Here is a 22,618-nt window from a genome sequence, read left to right as displayed (position 1 = left end):
AGTAATTATATAATTAAGAGAAACCTGTTGTATTTGCTGTTGTGAAAGCTCCTTGAAGAGACACCTGTTGTATCTGCTGTTGTGGCAGTGTATAATTTCCCCATTTTCAATGTTGCAGACGCAGTAGGGAGGTGGGTGCCCTTTTGTTTTTACTAACCCCTGTTTTCCCCTGTTTTTGGTTAGTGAGGCAGTCAGGTAAGAGATTTGTTGTTTATTTGATGTTTTGTTTTGATAGGTTATTTAGACTCCCTTACTCCAGTTAGCTTACTCCTTTTGTTTGTTATTTTGGCTTTAACCCCCTCCCGAAGCTAGAAGCGTCTTGTTAGTTATCCTTATTATTTTTGCCTTATCCTTGATTGTTATAAGAGACTTTATGTTAAATAAACCTTTTGAAGAGTTATTTTGTGTTCGTGTGCGTTCTGGGAGTGCAGACTGAACCAACTCTCTCTCATTTTTGCCCTGTGTTTTTGAAGGGACATATCTTTATTACTTTTTATTTCTATATGTTACTCTCCCACCACCCCTAGACAAAAGGGGGACGTAACATATTTGGGGGCTCGTCTCAAAGTTTTTCAAAGAGGCCATTTTCTTTACTCTACTTTGCTTGACTGTTTTCGTTTTTTTGGGGGTGAGAGGAGACGTCTTGGAGGGTGAGTATGGATTTTGATTTAACAGCATTCACTTTAGCTCCTACTATTGAGGTCTTTAATAAGTGTAGAAAGCAGGATTTGCTGTTGATAGCAGACTTTTTTAGCATCAGTGTTCCAAGAGAAGCTGCTAAAGGGGTAATTAAGGATAAGCTTTACTCAGAACTAGTTACTGCTGGAATTCTGCCGACTGATTCGGAAGATGCTTTGGAGGAGAATATTGGGATTGCAGATGAAGGCTCTTTTGCTCCTCTGCCACCCAGTATTGATCCTACCAGTCCGTGTTTTGACCCTGTACTCGCACTCAAATTTAAAGAATTAGATCTTGCCTTGAAAAAGCAGGAACAAGAGCTTCAGCTAGTACATCTTCGTACGGTAGAGGTACAGGCTCACCGAGATTGCGTTCTCTAGATCTAGAGGCAGAGTCTTTACGGCGAAAACCTGTCCCGGCAACGCGTGCTAGACTTCCTTCCTCCCCTTCTAGTGTGCAAACTGCTACTCCCTCAGAAACTCAAGAGTCTCACTCCACTTTTGATGTGACGAAGCACATAAAGCTTGTACCCCCATTTAAAGAAACGGAGGTGGATTCCTATTTTATAGCGTTCGAGCGTATAGCTGGTAAGCTGGGGTGGCCAAAAGATATGTGGGGGTTATTGCTCCAGTGTAATTTAACTGGCAAGGTACAGCAAGTGTGCTCTTCCCTGTCTGTTGAGCAGTGTTTAGACTATGACGTGGTTAAGGCTGCCGTTCTCAGAGCTTATGAGCTAGTGCCGGAAGCCTACTGGCAGCGTTATAGAAAATTAACGAAAACAGTCAATCAAACGTAATGGTGTTGTGCTAGTAAAATTTCGAGTCTTGAACAGCTTCAAGAGCTGATCCTATTGGAAGACTTTAAAAATTGTGTGCCAGAGAGTGTAGTTGTTCATTTGAATGACCAGAAGGTCATGACACTCTCTGAAGCAGCAGTAATTGCTAACGAATTTGTGCTCACCCATAAAAATGTTTTTCCGGTCAGACGTATGATCCCAAACCAGCGTCCTGTAAATGAAAATGGCACAAGGGAGAAGTTTCAAGAGTTATTTTTTGAAGAGTTATTTTGTGTTCGTGTGCATTCTGGGAGTGCAGACTGAACCAACTCTCTCTCATTTTTGCCCTGTGTTTTTGAAGGGACATATCTTTATTACTTTTTATTTCTATATGTTACTCTCCCACCACCCCTAGACAAAAGGGGGACGTAACAATATTCATTGTGATGTTATTCATCTGTTTATTGCAGACCACACAAACAAATACAAAGTAAAGATGAAAATTCTGAATCCTGTGATGTGTTTTTACTGACACTCTGGGGCGAGCACAATTTTCTGATCAGCACATACAGTAGCTTCAAACTCCTCTACAGTGATTATTTCACTTTTTGGATGGATTATCAGTTTTTTAAATGAAATATATTCTAATGGATTTTCACAGTTTAAGTTTGAATACAACAGGTCTTTGAAAAATAGAAAAAGAAAAAATGAAGGCCTAAAAAAGTTTCCAGATTATTTTAATGTGTGACCATCCAAAAATGTTAGGTTAAAGTACAATCCCTCTCCATGGCATAAAAGTACCTGTAACACCTGCACATGTGTTTTTGTGTGACGAAGAGAGGAAAAAAGGAAGAGTGATCTCTACCCTGCTTTACAACCGATATCCTTTTCTTTAATATCATCAAATGTTATTTTTCACCTGTGATAGGACTCAGAGGGTGAGAAGATCACATTATCCTCCTGCACTCTTTCTCTGTCAGTTTAATTCTTTTCGCTCCCTTTCATAATCATCCTAATCTCACATCCTCTCTCCATTCTTCTTCTACAGGCGTGGATTTTCATCTAGACAGTTTACATGTCATACTGACCAAACCGTAAAATACTACTCACTACTAAAATACTACTAAAATACAATGCACACACACATACTGACTGAACTATAATACAAAACCTGAGCTGTAGATTATGTAGTTGATATTAAAGCCTGGGGCATTCTGGGATTCTATGTGGTTTTAGCTATTTACTAAAATACTTTGTAGCCTACATGATTTTCATTTTCAGAACAAACACAGATGCTATTGTGCTGACTTCTTACCTCCTTTTGGTCGAGGGTAATTGTAAATTTCAGTCAGAAAATCCTCCTTACCCCAGTGAAAAAAAAACCTATATCACAATGAATTTAAAATACATTTATTTCAAGTATATACTACAAATGCATTAACATATTTACTGACATCGCTTGAGACTTACTGATATAAACTTTACTTGGAGTACTTCTCTAGTGCACAGTGCACATTTCTTAATATTATGCTTAAAATGTGTTTTAATATCACTGTTAGTAAGGATAGTATGATGACTTTATAATATCAGTCTTTATAAATGCAAGATATTTGAAGTGTACCTAAAGTATACTTGCAATAGTTCCACAATCAAATATACTTATTCTGGATAACAAAAGTACATTAAGAACAGGGGCGAAAGTAACGCGGGACGAAAGTAACAAAGCGATTTTTTCAGAGCCCCGACTACATTTGCATTTCAAGTTATGACAGCATGTTCAGCACGCAATGACGGAGCTGCCAAATATCATGTAATTTCGTCATCGTTTCCCGCGGTTAGGTCCGGAAAACAGTTTTCGAGTATGGTAAATAAATTGCTGAAGCGGTACTTTTTTTGGTAATTACAAGGTGTGTTTCTCGTTTCATGCGTCACCATAATGATCAATCTACAGGTTATTTAGTGCTGTAACACATCCTGAAGTTTGACTTGTCAGTATTTTTCAGTATGAAAGTAATTCGGGTTTAAATGTCAGATGTTCCTGTCGGGACGAAAGTAACACTTGTTACTTTCGTCCCACTCCAGTGACAACAAGCGTTTCTTTTGTCCCATTGCTAATGTGGTGGCTTTCTCTGCATTGCAGCATTTATTAAAACATGTTCATGTTGTATTATACTAGCAGAATATGCCTAGAGTGAGGGTCAGAAAGACAGACAGAGGTCTGATTCAGCCAAATGTTTATGAGAGGGCGTTTCTGGACATATCTGTTGCTGATTTCTGTAATGTCACCATTTATTCACTCAATCTGTTTACATTTACCTTAGTCACATTTAGTTTTTAGCCAAACCTTAGCTTTTCCACACCCACCTATGAATTTGCAGTGTTTCTATTCAGATGTTTTTATGCATATTTTGAATGTATGCATATAAACAGCTGGATTGGAAACATGACTATTGCTACATTATGTTGAGAATTTATATTATGCTAATTTAATTTAATTTTCATATTGTTCAAACTGTTGAAAAAATGTTTTATAAAATAAATTGACATTGCCCCCCAAAAATATTCTAAACAATTCAAGTTTGTACTGTTGGGTTACTTTTGAAACATTTGATGAAACTGAAATTCTCAATTTGAAATGAAAATGTAATTTAATATTTTTTTTTGCAAAGATAAAGGACAAAATATGTTTGCAATTACTTATGAACAAGGTCATGGTCAGGTATGTAGGAACTGTGGACGAACCAGACAAATGAATCATTCAGATGATTCTTTCAAAACGTAATTCTAATTCAGAATTGAGGTTCCGGCTCCGGCCCGTCTGCAGATAAAGCCAGGCTGATTACTTTTACGACACATGCTTCCTGATAGCAGAAGCGACATACCAAAGGGTCACCCAAGAAGACAGAGAGACAATCCAGACCCTTTTGTTTCCTTACTTCACAGGAAAGCCAAAGAGACTGTTGAACAAATAAATCTGCTTCAAAATTGTTCCAACAATTTTAACGGCCTTATCAAACATCTTTTAACTACATACATTTTGCATTATGTGTCCACAAGTACTACCTGTAAACAGTTAGGCTTTAGAACACTCACAAGTCATGTAAATGTGTTAACTCTTGACTGAATGACTGAAAGTATGCCTTATTTGGACTTAATTTGATTCTTTCCCCCTTTCCTATATCCTGACTTGAATGAAATCTGTTTAAAATGTATTGTATTCCATTTAATAGAAATCATGTTAATATGGCACTCTCTGCTGAAGCAGAAACAGGATGTAACACTTATGTTTTATTGGGGGCAGAGGAAGGCCCTCTTGAAACAGGACAATGTCTGATTGGCCAGGACTCCTCAGAGGGGTGACAAACAACTAAGTTTAAATGATCATATTGCAAGATAGTGAGGGGGAGAAGGTGGTTAGTAAACGAACAGGGAGTTGGTTCTGTTCTGGGAAAAGAAGCCAAGACAAGTACCAAGAACAATGGAGTGACAAGAAGAACAGACAAGCCGCTCATTCAAGCCATCCAACCTTCACTCACTTTTCTTTTCTTTACTTAATTTTCCTTTACCGCTGAAAGTCTTGTGTCCTAAGTTTCGCCGCAAAGTTCAACCAACGACTTTTGCCGCTTCAACTCCAGCGACAAAGAGACTTCGTTTCATTGTCCCACACGGACCTGATCTGGACCAATCATCGACTTGGGAAACCCTCCTCTGCACGACGAGGGAAATTCACCTTTAAGTCAACGCAAGCAAGTACCTCCAGATGAAAACTGAACTGGTGCATTTAAACGAATGATTCATGGTTCGTTCTGGTCTTTGAAATGCATTGATAGGAATTCGGTTAATCAGATCACTCTCTCTCTCCCTCTCTCTCTCTCTCTCTCTCTCTCTCTTTCAAAAGAGAGATATCTTTCTCTCTCATTTCCTTCTTACTGCAACGCGTATGAATGTGTGTGTGTGTGTGTGTATGTGCGTGCCTTTGTGTTAGATTAGTTTGTGTTAGAATAAATAAAATCTCTTGTAGATTTTAAAAGAAAGTGTCTTGTATTATGTGCTTTATGATTTAATGTCTTAAACTGTCGATTTCAAGTTACCGTGCTCTAATCAGTGTTTTCACGATTGTTGGATATTTATATCCGCTACAAGAGCTTATTACGGTTCGAGCAAATGAACGCTGGACGACTCAGTTGCTCGGTCGTAATCTAAACAACTCTTTATAATTCCCTATAAATATTTCATTTGAGCTAATTTTACTTCCTAGGGTGTTTTCCCTACAGGTATATTTAATAAAAACAAGACTAGCACAAAAAAAATGTAGCTTGTATTGTTGTGTTACTTTTGACCCACCTGTGTGTTACTTTCGTCCCACCTGACGGGGTCAAAAGTAACAATGTGCAACTTATGTTCAAAGTGAAATTATACTGAAGCCGTTCTACATTTGTACAAAATACCACCTGGTATTGATAGACCACACTTGTGAGTTATTGACCACAGCAAAAATATATCGCTGTCTAAAACATTACCTTTTAAAATTACATTTTTGTGAAAAATGTTACTTTCGTCCCTGATCTCCCCTACTTTAGCGGTTTATTCACATAAACACTGATGAAATCACATATGTAGCACATATCTTATATGGTCAACGGAAGCGCAAACGTGCGTACGTCACACGCAAAAACAAACCTCATTGGTTCTTGCGCGCACGTTTGAGCTTCTGACACAGCCGTAATCATATGGATGTTTTTTAATAAATGGACATAAATGATGAGAGAATATTAAAAATATCTTTATTTGTTATCCAAAGATGAATGAAAGTCTTATGGGTTTGGAACGACATGAGGGTGAGTGAATGACGGCAGAAATCTTAATTTTGAGTAAACTATCAATTTGAGTTTCTCGTCTGGTCGTTCTCTTTCATATTTGGTTTTCTTTTTTGTTTTCCTTATCCATCTTATGTTGTTTTCTGTGAAAACTTACCACGATATGTATTAACAAATAACGTGTCCATGGCAACAGTAGAATTTTATTACGGCAAAACGTCTCAGGTTACAGATGTAACCCTGGTTCCCTGAGTAGGGAACGAGACGCTGCGTGGTAACGCATTGGGAACCTTCTGCGTGATGTCGTCACTGAAGCACTCATGTATCTAGCCAATCGCGAAGCGAGACGTCAGAGACGGGTGACGTCACGGACCAGGAAACTATAAAGCACACTCGGATGCAGAGCACGCCAGCTTCTAAGTAAGTCTGAAGCAAGCACTTGCAAGTGTGCAGGGGTACGGCAAGAGACGCAGCGTCTCGTTCCCTACTCAGGGAACCAGGGTTACATCTGTAACCTGAGACGTTCCCTTTCGTGGGAACTATCGACGCTGCATGGTAACGCATTGGGAACGCAATCCCAACTGAGCCGTAGCTCAAGCACTTGCCACGGTTGTCTTGACAGGACAGAAGACCCCGGAGTGGAGCCAATATCAAGGTTATAATATTTAATAAATGTGTGCTGGCATGACCATCCAGCTGCATCACATATGTCACTCATGGAGACTCCTGACATCAGAGCTTTTGATGCCGCCATACCCCTGGTAGAATGGGCGCGAACATTCAAGGGAGAGGGCTGTCCGGCCGCTTCGTATGCAAGTGAGATGGCCTCGACCACCCACTTGCTCATTCTCTGTTTTGATGCTGGGCCCCCTTTTTTAGGGGACCCATAACAGACAAACAACTGATCTGACTTACGCCACAGGGCAGCTCTGTGGACATAAGTATCCAAAGCCCTTACCGGGCATAACAGATTCAATTTTTCCTGATCCGCAGATTCAAATGGAGGAGGATAGAAAGACTGAAGCACAATGGGGCCTGGGACATTGGTAGGGACCTTTGGGACATACCCCGGTTTAGGATACAGGAATGCTTTCACCATTCCTGGAGCAAATTCAAGGAAAGAGGGAGCAACAGAAAGTGCTTGTAAATCTCCTATCCGCTTCAGAGAAGTGATAGCTAATAAAAGAATCATTTTCAGAATGAGGAACCTCTCAGGAACTTCCTCTAATGGTTCAAAGGGAGCCTCAGCTAACCCTTGTAAGACCACAGCCAAGTCCCAGGTTGGCACCCTTGTGCGCACTGGAGGCCTCAACCTCAGTGTGCCACGGAGGAAGCGTGTGACGAGGGGGTCTCGACCTACCGAGATATTCCCCTCAAGAGGAGCATGATATGCTGAAATTGCTGCAACATAAACCTTTAAGGTTGAGTGAGATAGGCCCTCCGAGAATTTTTTCTGGAGGAATTTTAGCACAAAGCTAACAGAAGAAAGGACAGGGTCCGTATTATTGTGTCTACACCAGGTAGAAAACAAATTCCATTTGTAGGCATACAACTTCCTCGTGGCGGGAGCTCTGGAGTTAAGAATGGTCTCCACAACCTCGGTTGGGAGACCAGCATCTATGAGTCTGGCCCCCTCAGAGGCCAGGCCCATAGTTTCAGTCGTTCTGGGCAGGGATGTATAATCATGCCGCCCGCTTGAGACAGGAGGTCCTGTCTGAGAGGAAGCTCCATTGGGGAGCCGTTGAGTAACGACACTAGGTCTGAGAACCATATCCTGGTTGGCCAGAATGGGGCTACCAGTATTAGATTGGCCCCTTCTCGGCATACTTTTTCCAGAACTCCCGGGAGCAGGGCGATCGGGGGAAATGCGTACAGGCGCAGCCTCGGCCACGTCTGTACCATAGCATCCAGACCCAGAGGTGCTGGATGTGTTAGGGAGTACCAGAGCGGACACTGGGTTGACTCTCCCGAGGCAAACAGGTTGACTTCCGCTCGACCGAAATTTTTCCATAGGAGACTCACCACTTCTGGGTGGAGTCTCCACTCCCCGGGCCTTGGCCCCTGCCTCGACAGGGCATCTGCTCCCACATTTTGATGTCCCGGGATGTAAGCTGCCCTCAGCGAGAGCAGCTTCCCTTGGGACCACAGGAGGATCTGACGGGCCAAGTAATATAGTCGGCGAGACCGCAGACCCCCCTGATGATTTATATATGCAACCATTGCAGTGTTGTCCGTACGAACCAACACATGGTAACCTCTCAGGTCTGGGAGAAAGTGTTTCAGAGCTAGGAACACTGCCATCATCTCTAGCCGATTTATGTGCCAAGAGAGCTGATGGTCTTCCCAAAGACCCTGAGCTGAGCGACCACTCATGATCGCTCCCCAGCCCGTGAGGGAGGCGTCCGTCGTAAGCATTACTCGACGAGTAGGGGCCCCCAACACGGGTCCCTGGGACAGGAACCGGGGGTCTTTCCACATGGTCAGAGAACGAAGACATCGTTTTGAGACTTTGATTATGCGAAAGGGATTTCCCCTCGGGGAGAACCCCCTGGTCCTGAGCCACCACTGTAGGGGCCTCATGTGCAGAAGGCCAAAAGGTATCACGTTGGACGCAGCTGCCATCAGACCCAGCAGTTTCTGGAACTGTTTTACAGTGAGTGACTGGCCTAACTTCACCCCTTTCATAGCCATAAGAATGGCACTCACCCGAGCGGGAGACAAATGTGCCCGCATCGTGGTGGAGTCCCACACTACACCCAGATAGTTGGTGGATTGAGCTGGAACTAGCACACTCTTTTTGGCATTGAGCCTCAGCCCAAGCCTCTTCATATGGGACAGAACAGCATCTCGATGCTGAACTGCTAGTTGCTCTGACTGAGCTAGAATCAACCAATCGTCGATATAATTCAGTATGCGAATGCCCTGGATCCTCAGCGGAGCCAGAGCTGCGTCCACGCATTTCGTGAATGTGCGGGGTGATAATGATAGGCCGAACGGAAGAACCCTGTACTGGTAAGCTTCGCCCCCGAAAGCAAACCTGAGGAACTTCCTGTGAGAAGGATGGATGGACACATGAAAGTAAGCATCTTTCAGGTCTATTGCCACAAACCAGTCCTCGGACCTGATCTGTGGTATAATCTGTTTGAGTGTCAGCATCTTGAACTTGAGCTTTTGTATTGAGCGATTTAGCACACGTAAATCTATAATAGGTCGTAGACCTCCATCCTTCTTTGGAACAATGAAGTAACGGCTGTAGAACCCTGACTGATTGCTGGGAGAAGGAACCCTTTCTATAGCTCCTTTTCGCAAAAGTGTCGCAACTTCTTGTTCCATAACCAGAGACTGCTCGGGGGTTACCACTGTGGGAAGAACCCCGTTGAATCTGGGCGGGCGAGACCCGAACTGGATCTTGTAACCCTCTTTTATAGTGAGCAGCACCCATTTTGATATATTCGGAAGAAGTTTCCATTCTTCCTCGGAGGGTCGGTGGAGACCGCTGCGCCCTGACGCACACTGGTGGCAGGGTTGGCATAACAATCCCCTGAGGGCGCCGAAGGGGAGGGGCTTTTAGATGTATTTTTCGCCGGCTCCCTTCGGAGGGGGCCGCCCTCATCGGTTCCTGACCCACAGACATCAGGACCGCTTCGAAGCCTTCCGGGCCAGGATAACGGCGCGCAGGTCCGTTCTGCCCCTAGAAGGCTTCGGCTGAGCGGGCCGACCCGATCCCTAAGCTCTCTGCGGGGGAGCACGGGCGGCCACGCTGATCTTTTGTTGCGCTCTGTGGTGCGCTGAGGAGCTCGTTGACGGCCGAGGCTGATCCCGCTCATCAGCCTCGGGGGGAGGGATTCTTGGTTTGCGGGGGATGAACCTCTGGAACGCCGCAGATTGTTTCTTAGCCTCCTGGAACCTCTCGACGACTGTTGTAACGGCGTCGCCGAAGAGGCCCGCAGGAGACAGCGGCGCGTCCATAAGGGAGGATTTGTCACGCTCCCTTATGTCCGAGAGGTTCAGCCACAAGTGCCTCTCCGTAGCCACCAATGCTGCCATAGAGCGGCCGATTTCTTTTGCCGTCTCTTTGGTGGCACGGAGAGCCAGGTCAGTTGCCATCCTGATTTCCTGGATGCACTCATACGTGGCCTCCCCGCTATTCTCCACTTCCCCCAGCAGGTCGGCTTGATATGCCTGTAGGAGCGACATGGTATGTAGACATGCCGCTGCCTGACCTGCTGCCGCATAAGCCTTGCCCACCAAGCCTGATGTAGTTTTTAATGGCTTGGTGGGCAACGTCGGGGTTTTCAGCGACGATGCAGACTCGGGGGAGAGATAGCCCGCAAGCGTCTCTTCCACCCGAGGCATCGCCGCATAGCCTTGCTGCTTCAGCCCCACGATGTTACTATACATTGAGGTCTGGGGGCTGAAGACGCGATATGATGCCGGCTTCTTCCAAGACCTCGAGACCTCGGTGTGGAGGTCCGGAAAGAAGGGCAAACCCCGACGCTGAGGTAGTGACCGAGCGGGCAGAAAGCGCTCATCCAGCTTACTCTTTGGTCTAGTATCTGCCCGCTCTGCTGGCCAGTCAATTTTTAATTTGGCCACAGCCCTGGTCACTACCTCCAGGAGCTCCTTATGTGCTGGGGAAGAGGATGGCGGTTCCTCTTCCCCCACGCTCATCACATCAACCTCCTCAGAGGAAGAGAGATGAAGCGCGGGTGCCTCTCTCTGGGGGGAAGAAACCGCAGCGCGTGCTTCCGCCGCCTGAGAAGAGGCACTGGGGCTGGCAGGTAAAGGGCGAGATAAGGCTGGGCCCGTCTCAACCCCCTCTGCCAGCTCCATTTGCGAACCCCACGAATGAAGCCGCCGCTGCGCCTCAGCAACAGCGGGACCCAATCCGCGGGGAACGCCGACCGGAGCACCCTCTTTATCGTGAAAGAGTGCCCGGCGTGATCTTAAAACTCTGAGGGTGAGCTTCTCGCAATGAACACAGACAGCCCCCTCGAGAGCTGCCTGTTCATGCTCAACCCCCAGGCAGACAACACACATCTCGTGAGTGTCCCCATCTGGAATAAACCGTGTGCATGGGTGAACACACTTTTTAAATTGTCTGCCTTCCGCCATTTCACCCGTGTCTTATTCACTATATATATATATATATATATATATATGTGTGGTGCACAGTAACACTCTTGTCCTCAGACGAAGAGATAATGTTTTCCAAAAAAAATAAGCAGGACAAACAACACCAAATAAGACACACAAGATAACATAGAGCGCTTGCTGAAGACACAGAAGCTGGCGTGCTCTGCATCCGAGTGTGCTTTATAGTTTCCTGGTCCGTGACGTCACCCGTCTCTGACGTCTCGCTTCGCGATTGGCTAGATACATGAGTGCTTCAGTGACGACATCACGCAGAAGGTTCCCAATGCGTTACCACGCAGCGTCGATAGTTCCCATGAAAGGGAACCTGGGTTGCTGTCGTGAAACACTTAACGGTTTCCCTTACCTAAGTGAAAAGTTTAAGAGATTATATGCAACACCCTTAAGTCATTCCCTTAGTTGAGGGGAAATCACGCCTTAAGTGTCATACTTAAGGGAAAAACTTAAGGTGCTTTATGCAACCGGGCACTGGCCTTCACACTGTAAGCACAACCCTACATGATTGCATTGTGTTTACTGCCCACGTGTGACATGAACGATGTACGGCATCAGGTTCTTTTTGATACAATTATAAAACAAATTAAGGTCCCTTCAACACATATTTTCCTCAAAAAAAACAAGAAAATTAGATTTAAAAAATAAGACTAAACATGTTGAGGTATATAACAATAATTTGTTTTCTGTCTATAAATATATCAAAACAGTTGTTCCCTTGCCTATTAAAACATGTAAATATTAAAGTGTCTTTGGTGTTTCCATGGTTTCTACAAAATAAAACCGGAAACCAAGGGTAACGCGGGTATGACGTATTGACAGGCGACTCCTCACATGTCCCAGAGCCTTGGTTAAAACTGCAATTTTCTCACGATTTACTAATAGCTTGGGATATTGTAAGTACTCAAGTGAACAAAATATATAACACTGGCCTAGTGGTTTTTGGATATTTACTGCAAAATTCTTACATATTGCACATTTAATGGTAACCTATTATTTAGGCTACTGAAATGGACTTTTCTCATTTTCTTGTTCAATTCTTTTATGGCATAGGCTACAGCACGAATAAAAATTTAACTTAAATTAAAATTGTTTGTGCATGGGTAAATCATTTTGAAATGAGTAAACTGTTTCACCCTTTGTAGATGACATGACTTTTATTTACACACTGTGTAAATATCATCTATCACTATTTGCATTTGTCTTAGTGTAAACCAGATGTTTTTACACAAAATGCTTCATCTACAACACAGTGTAAATATAGTTTAACTTTCTTTTACACATAGTAGTCATTATAGCTGCTGCAGACAAAGATTTCTGAGAAGTGGTGGAAAATGCAAAGAAAGCAATTGCTATTGGGTGACTTTACATACAAAAATCACAGATATTAATTTTTATTATATAAATGTTTCTCTTTAATCGGGAACTTCTCCGCTTCTCTGTTCAGATCTAACTGTCAGGGTTCTGTCACTTCGGTCTAGTTTATTTTCTTGTCGTGTTTTTGTGTGAGCGTACGGTCTCGAGTGTTCTCGGGGCCGTGCGCTCTCTTGTCTGCGTGCCCTGTTTCATGTTGGGAGCGTGGCGTTCGGATCCCGGCACTCGTGTCTAGTTTGGTTTCGGTTTCGTGTCGGGATTCGGACACTCTGCGCTCCCAGTTCTGTCTTTATTGTGAGCGCATGGTTTGTGTGTAGGCTACTTTCACTTGCCGTGCGCTCTTGTCTCATGTTTTGTGTAGCACGCGGTTTATTCCACCTGCCGCGTGCTTTCATGTTGTGTTTTTGTCTTGTGTTGTGTTAGCACGCAGTCTGTGTTTCACAGACTGCGTGTTCTCATGTTGTCTTGTTTTGTGTGAACACGTGGCTTATGAGTTTTCATAGTCACGTGTTCGTGTCTCGTCTTGTGTAAGCACATGGCTTGTGATTTTGTCTTCATTGGCCATGTGCTTGTGTCTTTGTTTTGTTTGGTGTGAGCACATGGCTTGTCATGTGTTTCTTTGTGCCATGTGCTCTCATGTCTATTGTCTTGACCCCGCCCACCTTGTTACCTGATTATTGGTTGATTTGCCCCACCTGTCCTCCCTCGTTACCTGCCTTATTTGCTCTCCTATTTATTCTCCTTGTGTTTGCAGTCCTGTGCTGGTTCGTTGTCGTATTTTCTCTTGTGTGTCAAGTCTAGTCAAGTCCCAGTCTAGTCAGTCGAGTCAAGTTTTATTCTTGTCTGTTTTCCCCCACGGGGTAGTTTTTGTTGTGTTTTGTCTTATTTTTATTGTTTAATAAAAGCCCATCTACCTGCATATTGAGTCCTCACTTCATCCTTCCACCACCAAAACCTGACACTAACATGTTTTCATAAATGCTCAAACAACCACAGATGCTCAGGTATGTTTATTTATCAGTGTAAAGCCTCATTAAATTAAAAAAAAAAAAGTATATATGCAAGAGTATTTTTGCTGTTCAGGATGTTTAATTTATTCACTGTCTTCAGCTGACTCATGAGAGTCTTCAGCTGACTCATGAGAGTCTTCAGCTGGCTCATGAGAGTCTTCAGCTGGCTCATGAGAGTCTTTAGCTGACTCATGAGAGTCTTCAGCTGGCTCATGAGAGTCTTCAGCTGGCTCATGAGAGTCTTCAGATGGCTCATGAGAGTCTTCAGCTGACTCATGAGAGTCTTCAGCTGGCTCATGAGAGTCTTCAGATGGCTCATGAGAGTCTTCAGCTGACTCATGAGAGTCTTCAGCTGACTCATGAGAGTCTTCAGCTGACTCATGAGAGTCTTCAGCTGGCTCATGAGAGTCTTCAGCTGGCTCATGAGAGTCTTCAGCTGGCTCATGAGAGTCTTCAGCTGACTCATGAGAGTCTTCAGCTGACTCATGAGAGTCTTCAGCTGACTCATGAGAGTCTTCAGCAACGACTTCAGGAGCAGCAGGCTCTTCATCACTGCTGAAACATACACAAACACAAGGTCATCTATAAATTGTATGTTTACATTTTATAGGTCAAAATAATTCTCAAATTACTGCACAAAGCATTAGTGCTTCTTGAAAATGGCGCATGCAATGTACACACTGTAGCTACACATTTCATTGATTTTAAAAACTGGCATAATAATAAGAGACATGTTTTCTGTAAAGGTTGTTTGGGATTTTACCTGTGTTCTTCAGTCTCTACGACGTCATTCTCAGTGAAAGCTCCAAAGTAATCGAAGATGATTCCAGGGGTGGATTCAGGGGTGGGTGGGACAATGCCGTCCCCAAACCTTGCACAAAAAAACATAAAGACAAATTAATAGTGTCATAATTTTGGTCATATTCAGCAGAAATAAATTCCAGGGGCCGTATTCACAAAGCATTCACAAGAGGACAAGTCACTAAGACCAAATCACAAACAATCCTAATCCACCCAAAGACACAGTACACCATTGAGGCAATAGCGATAGAGCCTTAGGTGCTGGACTTTTTCTTCATAAATGCAATACATTTTGATTTATAGATTTGAATCTACGATGCGCTGCCAAAAAAAAAAAAAACTTTAACAAATAAATATTGTCTGATTACCTGTGGCAGTGATTTTCATGAGTTCACACTTTGAATAGAGTAATAAAATATATAATAAGCGTATTTGGTAGCTTAGCTTGGAATTTAGCTGAAACCCAAAGTTCTCCCATATCCCCAGCCGAGACTGAGGGACGGGGTGGTGGAAGGATGCAGAAGTAACTATAGGCGAGTCGACTCTCGTCTGTGTATTTATTCCTCCTCTCGAGCTGATTAGAAAGACCGTTTGAATGTGTTCCTCCCAAACTTTGTTTATAAAACATAATTTGTCGCGTGAATTCTGCATTCTCTTGAGATGAAGACATCCAAGAGGCGGTCCATAATTAACTGTATATACTAGTTTAATTAGTGACACTTAGCCTACATTTTAAAACCTTTATTTGAATATGGAAACATGACACCTTATTCTACAATATTTCTATGATTAAATCGCTGACTCCTCCCCCATCAGCCAATCACTGTGTCTATACTCCATAGCAATGAGGTCAACCCTGCCCTTACTCTTAGCTTAAGACTTCAGTCTAGTAAAACTCTTAGCTAAGAACTTTTACTGCTATTTAGGAGAACTCTTAGTGGTAAGATAAAATGTTTTGTGAATACGGCCCCAGATTTCTAAGAGAAAGTTGGAATTACATTTTCAGTAACACTTTAAGCTACAATAAGGTTCTAGTTAACTACATTAGTTAACATGAACTAATAATGAACTGCACTTATACAGCAATTATTAATCTTTGTTAATGTTAATTTCAACATTTACTAATACATCATTGAAATCTTGTTAACATTAGTTAATGCGCTGTGATGTGAACTGATATGAACAAAACAATGAACAACTGTATTTTCATTAACTAACGTTAACAAAGATTAGTAAATACAGTAACAAATGTATTTCTCATGGTTAGTTCATGTTAATTAATACATTAACTAATGTTTAACTAATGAACCTTATTGTAACGTGTTACCACATTTTCTCTATAAATGTGAAAGTGAGGTGGCCTATATTTAAATAAAGATAATTTAATATGCTGCCTTTCATGCACTTATGCCATTTTATGAAAACAAATATGAAAAAGATAATAGAACACAGTCATGCATCAGAGCATCACAATATAAATATTTTATAATAAACAAAAATTAACAAGGGGAAGTGAGGTGTGTGCAAGTAGGCAAATACTTTTCACAACAGATGATTCCAAATTCCACACAGACACATGTTTCAGGTCCATTCTCCCATTCAGAGTGAAATTCATGGAAATTTCCATCAGAGTCAGGACAACCTGAACAAATAATAGAAACGTGCTTCAAATATTATTACTTTGTTATCCGGGATAATAAACACACAAACAAACACGGATACAATTTTTACGGATATACTTATATCACGGATTTAACTTCATAACTGCAAATTACAGATGAAATGTTCACTGGATAATATGGAGCCCCTAAAGGGACGTGGTGGTGGGAAAAAATTGGGATGGGAGGATTTTTTATTTTTTTTCCCCCAAATCTTTTGCGTTCCCCTGAGAAACTTTGCGTCAATTCCTTCGAGAAACTTTGCGTTCCCTCGCAAAGATTATCGTTCCCTTGCTGTGAGCTCGGACAAACACTTAAGTGTCCCGCTGGCTGGCAGTAGTGTTTCAGTCAGCTCCATACGTTAATAATGCACACAAATAATGCGCGACTCATAAAGTTTGAACTTGTTTGAATCAAATATAAAGAAATGCAGTCAGTGCTTATGTCAAGCAGTTCAGTAAAGTTGGCAGTATATTCACAGATTCGAGCTTCCCAGATCAATAACTCTGGAGCTAAACGTTGTTAAAACACAAATGCAGCTATTTCCAATCATAGTAACCTAGACAACGAGCTACAACAACCCAATTTTCCTCAAATGCTTTATAATATATAAATTGGTCTCTATGAGCAGGCGGCGGAGATACACGTCTGAAAAGTGCAAAACCCAAAACCCTTTTGCTCATTTTATATTATGAAAAATACTCAATAACTTCACTGTAACACACTGTACTGTCACCAAATTCAGCTTATACACCACTGCTCTCCTGCTGGTTAGGTACTACAACAATTAGTTTGGCAAGTAGCACATAAAGGCCTTCTTTACACAATAATGTTATACAGTTTATGTTATAATGTTATAACATCAATAATGTTATACAGCTTACATACAACAGCTTTTACATGATAATTGCTTACTGAATTTGATGGCATTACAATTTATTTAATATTTTACTAATAACAGTGAAATTATTGATTTTATTTAATTAAATTTTTTTTTTATCAAACGAAGTGTTCCAGTACAACCAGCAGGAGAGCAGTGATGTATAAACTGAATTTGGTGACAGTACAGTGTGTTACAGTGAAGTTATTTGAGTATTTTTCATAATATAAAATGAGAAAAAGGGTTTGGGGTTTTGCACTTTCAGACGGTCCCTTCAGACGTGTATCTCCGCCGCTTGCGCATAGAGATCAATTTATTATAAAGCACATTTGAAGAAAATTGTGTTGTTGTAGCTCGTTGTCTAGGTTATATTACAATTAGGTATAATTGGAAGTAGCTGCATTTGTGTTTTAACAACGTTTAGCTCACGAGTTATTGATCCGGGAAGCTCGAATCTGTGAATATACTGCCAACTTTACTGAACTGCTTGACATAAGCACTGACTGCATTTCTTTATATTTGAGTCCAACAAGTTCAATGCTGCGCATTATTTTTGTGCACTGTTGACGTATAAGGCTAACTGAAACACTACTGCCAGCCAGCGGGACATTAAAGGGTAAGTGTTTGTCCGAGCTTGAAGCAAGGGAACGATATCTTTGCGAGGGAACGAAAAAGTTTTGCAAGGGAACGCAAAAGATTTGGGAAAAAAAAGAAATTCCTCTCATCCCAATTTTTTTCCACCGCCACATCCCTTTAGGGACTCCGTAGTATGGCGCCAAAACAGGTATTTCTTTAGTGAATTTAATGCTTAAACAGGGATACATCTTCAAACCACTGGTATAGCCATGCGCGGTCTCTGAACCCAATGGGCATTTAAGCACCCACAACAACATCATCTCACAGTGCCGTATATGAGAGGTGCAGTGACAAATTCTGAATCAATCAATCAATCAATCAATCAATCAATCAATCAATCAATCAATAGTAGAGCATAATGGAGATACATGGCGACCAACAATAAAGTTATTTATAATTTTCATCTGCCAAAACATGCATAGTCATGTTATATAGCACCAGTTGGTGGACATTTTTAACTGGAAATTGCAGCAGTTCATACCTGCAGCCACATATTTAACATTTTGCAAAAATGTGGGAATAGTTATGTTTTTCACAGCAGACCAGGGCTGCATTTCCCAAAAGCACTGTAAGCCTAAATTGATCCTAGAACCATTGCCACCAATGGAGCTATGATCAACTTAGGCTCATGATGCTTTTGGGAAATGCTGGTAGTAACATCACCTGGTTCTGCACTGCCAGTGGTATCTTGATTGTTCAACCTTTCGAGTCTGCAGGCATTGCAGCAGACCACTGCTGTAAGCAACACAAAGAGTCTCAACTGAAAGAGAGAGAAAATAGAGACTGAGAGATTCACATGAACTTATTTGACATTAGATTTGATGTAAATATCTGCTGCAAAGAATATACAAAAAAAATCAACATAACAAAGGCAATCTAAAAATATATAGTTGCATTTTAAAGAATTGCTTAACTGGAGACTACCAAATACATCTACAACATACTGCACATAAGACCCTTCCCCATATAGGTTCCTTGTATGTTACAAAAACATTATACATCATATTACAGAAGAAAACGCATACTATACAAAATACTCAGTACCAGAAGAGACCCCAAAACAGCATATTGTGAAAGAGACCCCATAAACCTGCTGTTTAGGATGAAAATGATACAGTACCATGGTGAGATGTGGTGAGCAATATGAGAAGACTGTTCAATCAAACACCAACAGGCACTTTAAAAACTCTCTTGAAATTCTGCAATAAATACTACCTCTAAATTCACATGCATGACTCTGACAGACTTTTCCTCCAACCAAAAGCAGCTGTATCGTTGCATGATTGGTTAACCCCCACCCCTCTTCTGCTTCAACTGGTCTACTTAATTATTTTGCATCTGCGATTATTGCACAATACAGCACTTATCCAAAACCAAATAATTTGCATTGGCGGGGTCATTGTTGAACTAAATTGCTCTTTGGTAAATATACTTAAGAACTGGTGGAGTGCATGAATGCTAAGTAATTAATTAATTTTAATTTTTTTAAAAACCTAAAATATCACTCCACGAATCTACAAACTTCCATCAACAAATTAGAAGCCAATTCATTGTAACTATAATTATTTTGCTTTGTACGGATCACATCCTCTGACTGAACTCTCCAATCATCTTCACTCTTCTGTACAGTATGTTCAGAGCAGTTTCTTGTTTTGAGGTGGCCTGAGCATACAAGACCTCACCCGTGCACGCGATGCACACACGTGGTTTAGGTCAAATTATCAAATGCTGTGTATATAATAAAATTTGTTTACTCAACTTGTTTACTTGTTTGACTCAAATATAAAGAAATGCAGTCAGTGCTTATGTCAAGCAGTTCAGTAAAGTTGGCAATATATTCTGGTTGTACTGGAACACTTAGTTTAACCCTTTCGCACGTAAGTTTAAAATATTCGTATTAGTACTCATGTGTATTTAAATGTCTGAACCTAAAATAAACATTATTTGGTTGAAAACACTGCATATATGTAATATATGAAAAGCGCTGCGCGCGTCCGTCTCTGGTTTAGCGCCAGCCAAAGCGCGCACGCACATTTGAATTTAGCAGTTGATTACGTGATGCACTGAACGTTCTAATCACACCGGTGTGATCGTATGCTCCTGGGGCCAGCCAAGATTGATCACACCGGTGTGATCGTACGCGTCAAAGGATGAAAAAAAAGCATAACTTTTATGATTATTAATTATAAATAAAATCAATAATTTCACTGTTATTAGTAAAAATATTAAATAAATTGTAATGCCATCTAATTCAGTAAGCAATTATCATGTAAAAGCTGTTGTATGTAAGCTGTATACCAACATTATTGTGTAAATGTGATACTTGCCAAACTAATTGTTGTAGAACCTATAACCAGCAGGAGAGCAGTGATGTATAAACTGAATTTGGTGACAGTACAGTGTGTTACAGTGAAGTTATTGAGTATTTTTCATAATATAAAATGAGAAAAAGGGTTTGGGGTTTTGCACTTTTCAGACGGTCCCTTCAGACGTGTATCTCCGCCGCTTGCGCATAGAGACCAATTTATATATTATAAAGCATTTGAGGAAAATTGGGTTGTTGTAACTCGTTGTCTAGGTTATATTACAATTAGGTATAATTGGAAGTAGCTGCATTTGTGTTTTAACAACGTTTAGCTCACGAGTTATTAATCCGGGAAGCTCGAATCTGTGAATATACTGCCAACTTTACTGAACTGCTTGGCATAAGCACTGACTGCATTTCTTTATATTTGAGTCCAGCAAGTTCAAACTCTAAGAGCTGCGCATTATTTGTGTGCATTGTTGACGTATAAGGCTAACTGAAACACTACTGCCAACCAGCGGGACATTAAAGAGGAAGTGTTTGTCCGAGTTCACAGCAAGGAACGATTATAACTTTGCGAGGGAACGCAAATATCTTTGCGAGGGAACGCAAAAGTTTTGCGAGGGAATGCAAATATCTTTGTGAGGGAACGCAAAAGATTTGAAAAAAACAATTTTTTTTTCCACCAGCACGTAAAATTTCTTCCCTTCCCAATTTTTTTCCACTACCACGTCCCTTTAGGGGCTCCGTACTAAAGGCACCTCAAAACAGCACTGAAGCACTGAAGAAAAAAAAAGTAGGCTTGACAACTTTTAAGTTTTTGCCTATTATACATAACAGTTTTGATTAAAAAAAGAACTATTGTAAAACTCACTCAATTTGAGTGGTATAAAGATACATTTAAACAATTAATTCTATTCTCTTCTAGTCTAGTCTCATCTCGTCTTGTCTAGTCTGTTCTGTTCTTCTGAGTCCACATCAGTTCAGTGTGCTGTCTCTCTAGAAACCACGCTGGTGGACTTAAATTTTACTGAAAATTACACTGTATCATATTGCAGGGGGAAAAAAGCACTAGCCAGTCTTTCTGAAGAGACCTCGAGACAGCATTGGAGCATATTGTTGAAGAGAACCAATAAAGCCCCCCTTTAAGATAAGTACCTTGTTGTGATGAGATATGGTGAGCAATAAGAAGACCAATCAAAATGTTTAATGAAACAACAAGTATTCTTTAAACTCTTTTTAATGGCTTTAAATAAACATTCAAAAGCACAGATGTGGCTGACACATTTTTCATCCAATCAGTATACTGCTTTTTTTTTGGGTGGTAAAATTAGAAAAAATTAATCTGCCCCCTTTTTCCTCTGTATAGTTATGTGTTGTCAGTTTGCAGAATATAAGTGAAGTATTGTTATTGTAAATGATATGTATCTATTTAAATGTTTACTAAGTAAATATTAAACTAGAAGAACTGTGCACATTTATTTGAAGTTCTCGTTAATCAGATTAGGGATTCTGAGAATGTAACTCAGTCTCACGTCTCAGTCACATGGTAATTGTAACCATTCAAATGCTGAAGAAAGAATAAGAACTTCATTTATTCATACAGATGATTTATATAACAAAAATCTATGAATATAATTTAATCTTAACACATTTACAAGGCTATCCAGATTGTGATTTTTGCGTAAATATGGTCTCAGTTGTCCCTACATTTATTTTGTACGTTTAGAATACTTTTTTTTTTTTTTTGTATGAAAGGTACTGATGAATCATGATTTGTTCATGAAAGTATTTTATGTAGATTTTACACATAAATTTGAGACAAACAGACATGGATATATCCAGATACATCATTTTTATTGTATTTTCTGTTTTATTACAGCTAAGCCTTTATTTTATTGTAGTGTGAAGTGACGTTGCAAAGTATGGTGTCTCATACTCCATGTGCTCTGCATTTCACCCATCCAAGTGCACACACACCCCCAAAGCAGTGGGCTTTTTCTTTTTTTTTCTTTTTTGTGGCACCAGGGGAGTGATTACTCCCCTGATTATGATTGCTGGTCTTTTGCTCAAGGGCACCTCAGTTGCTATGGTCTAAAACAAGCGCTATAGGGTGAAAGAAGAGGAGCTCATGGAGCTCTATTACTGTTGGGATCCTATGTTGTTGTTGTTGTGTAAAATGTTATCTATGAGAATTGACAATCATTATTTAAATGAATGCATTGTGTAGTCAATTGTGAGAAGAGAGAGCCTACATAAATCTTGTGGTTAAATCCTATGGTTTATCTTTATAAAGCAGCACTTTAAGCACATATGCTACATGGGTTAAAGCTAAATTATATAAGCTTGTCCTCCATTAATTAAACAGGAACTGGGTTTCCTCATGAAAGTAAGATTGGATCCTCATTTTCCATTTAAGCTTTCCAATTGATTCTCTGAAGGCTTGATCATGTCACTTCACTTCATTACATCACAGAATAATAATATATTGTCTGGAATAAGTCCAGTTTGTAAATATTCTTATGAACTGGAAGAA

At 41.0% G+C, this 22,618-nt stretch overlaps 1 protein-coding gene across 2 annotated transcripts; it reads right to left on the bottom strand.

Moving 5' to 3' along the window:
* Nucleotides 1-13,787: 13,787 nt before the first annotated feature.
* LOC125268837 (chitin biosynthesis protein CHS5-like) lies at nt 13,788-19,048 on the bottom strand. 2 transcript variants are annotated; one of them, XM_048191377.1, is made up of 5 exons: nt 18,898-19,048; nt 18,441-18,537; nt 16,143-16,245; nt 14,566-14,673; nt 13,788-14,357 (listed from the first exon to the last, which is right to left on the bottom strand). In XM_048191377.1, exons 1-5 carry the CDS (start codon nt 18,898-18,900, stop codon nt 13,886-13,888), a joined length of 783 nt encoding a protein of 260 aa, XP_048047334.1. In that variant the 5' UTR covers nt 18,901-19,048; the 3' UTR covers nt 13,788-13,885. The 2 variants fall into 2 exon arrangements, with proteins under 2 accessions (XP_048047334.1, XP_048047335.1); XM_048191378.1 differs by having other exon boundaries at nt 13,788-14,354.
* Between the last annotated feature and the right edge of the window lie 3,570 nt (nt 19,049-22,618).

This window comes from Megalobrama amblycephala, linkage group LG5 (assembly GCF_018812025.1).
Source record: "Megalobrama amblycephala isolate DHTTF-2021 linkage group LG5, ASM1881202v1, whole genome shotgun sequence".
Classification (NCBI taxonomy): Eukaryota; Metazoa; Chordata; class Actinopteri; order Cypriniformes; family Xenocyprididae; genus Megalobrama; species Megalobrama amblycephala.
The sequence above is the reverse complement of the archived record's forward strand: the minus strand, read 5'-3'. Positions and strand labels throughout refer to the sequence as shown.

What these genes read in the sequence shown, in the direction of transcription:
- LOC125268837 (XM_048191377.1), bottom strand. An exon ending in CACTGGCAGTGCAGAACCAG is followed by an intron (nt 16,246 to 18,440) that starts GTGATGTTACTA and finishes TTATTTGTTCAG; the next exon opens with GTTGTCCTGACTCTGATGGA. An exon ending in GTAGAGACTGAAGAACACAG is followed by an intron (nt 14,358 to 14,565) that starts GTAAAATCCCAA and finishes TGTATGTTTCAG; the next exon opens with CAGTGATGAAGAGCCTGCTG.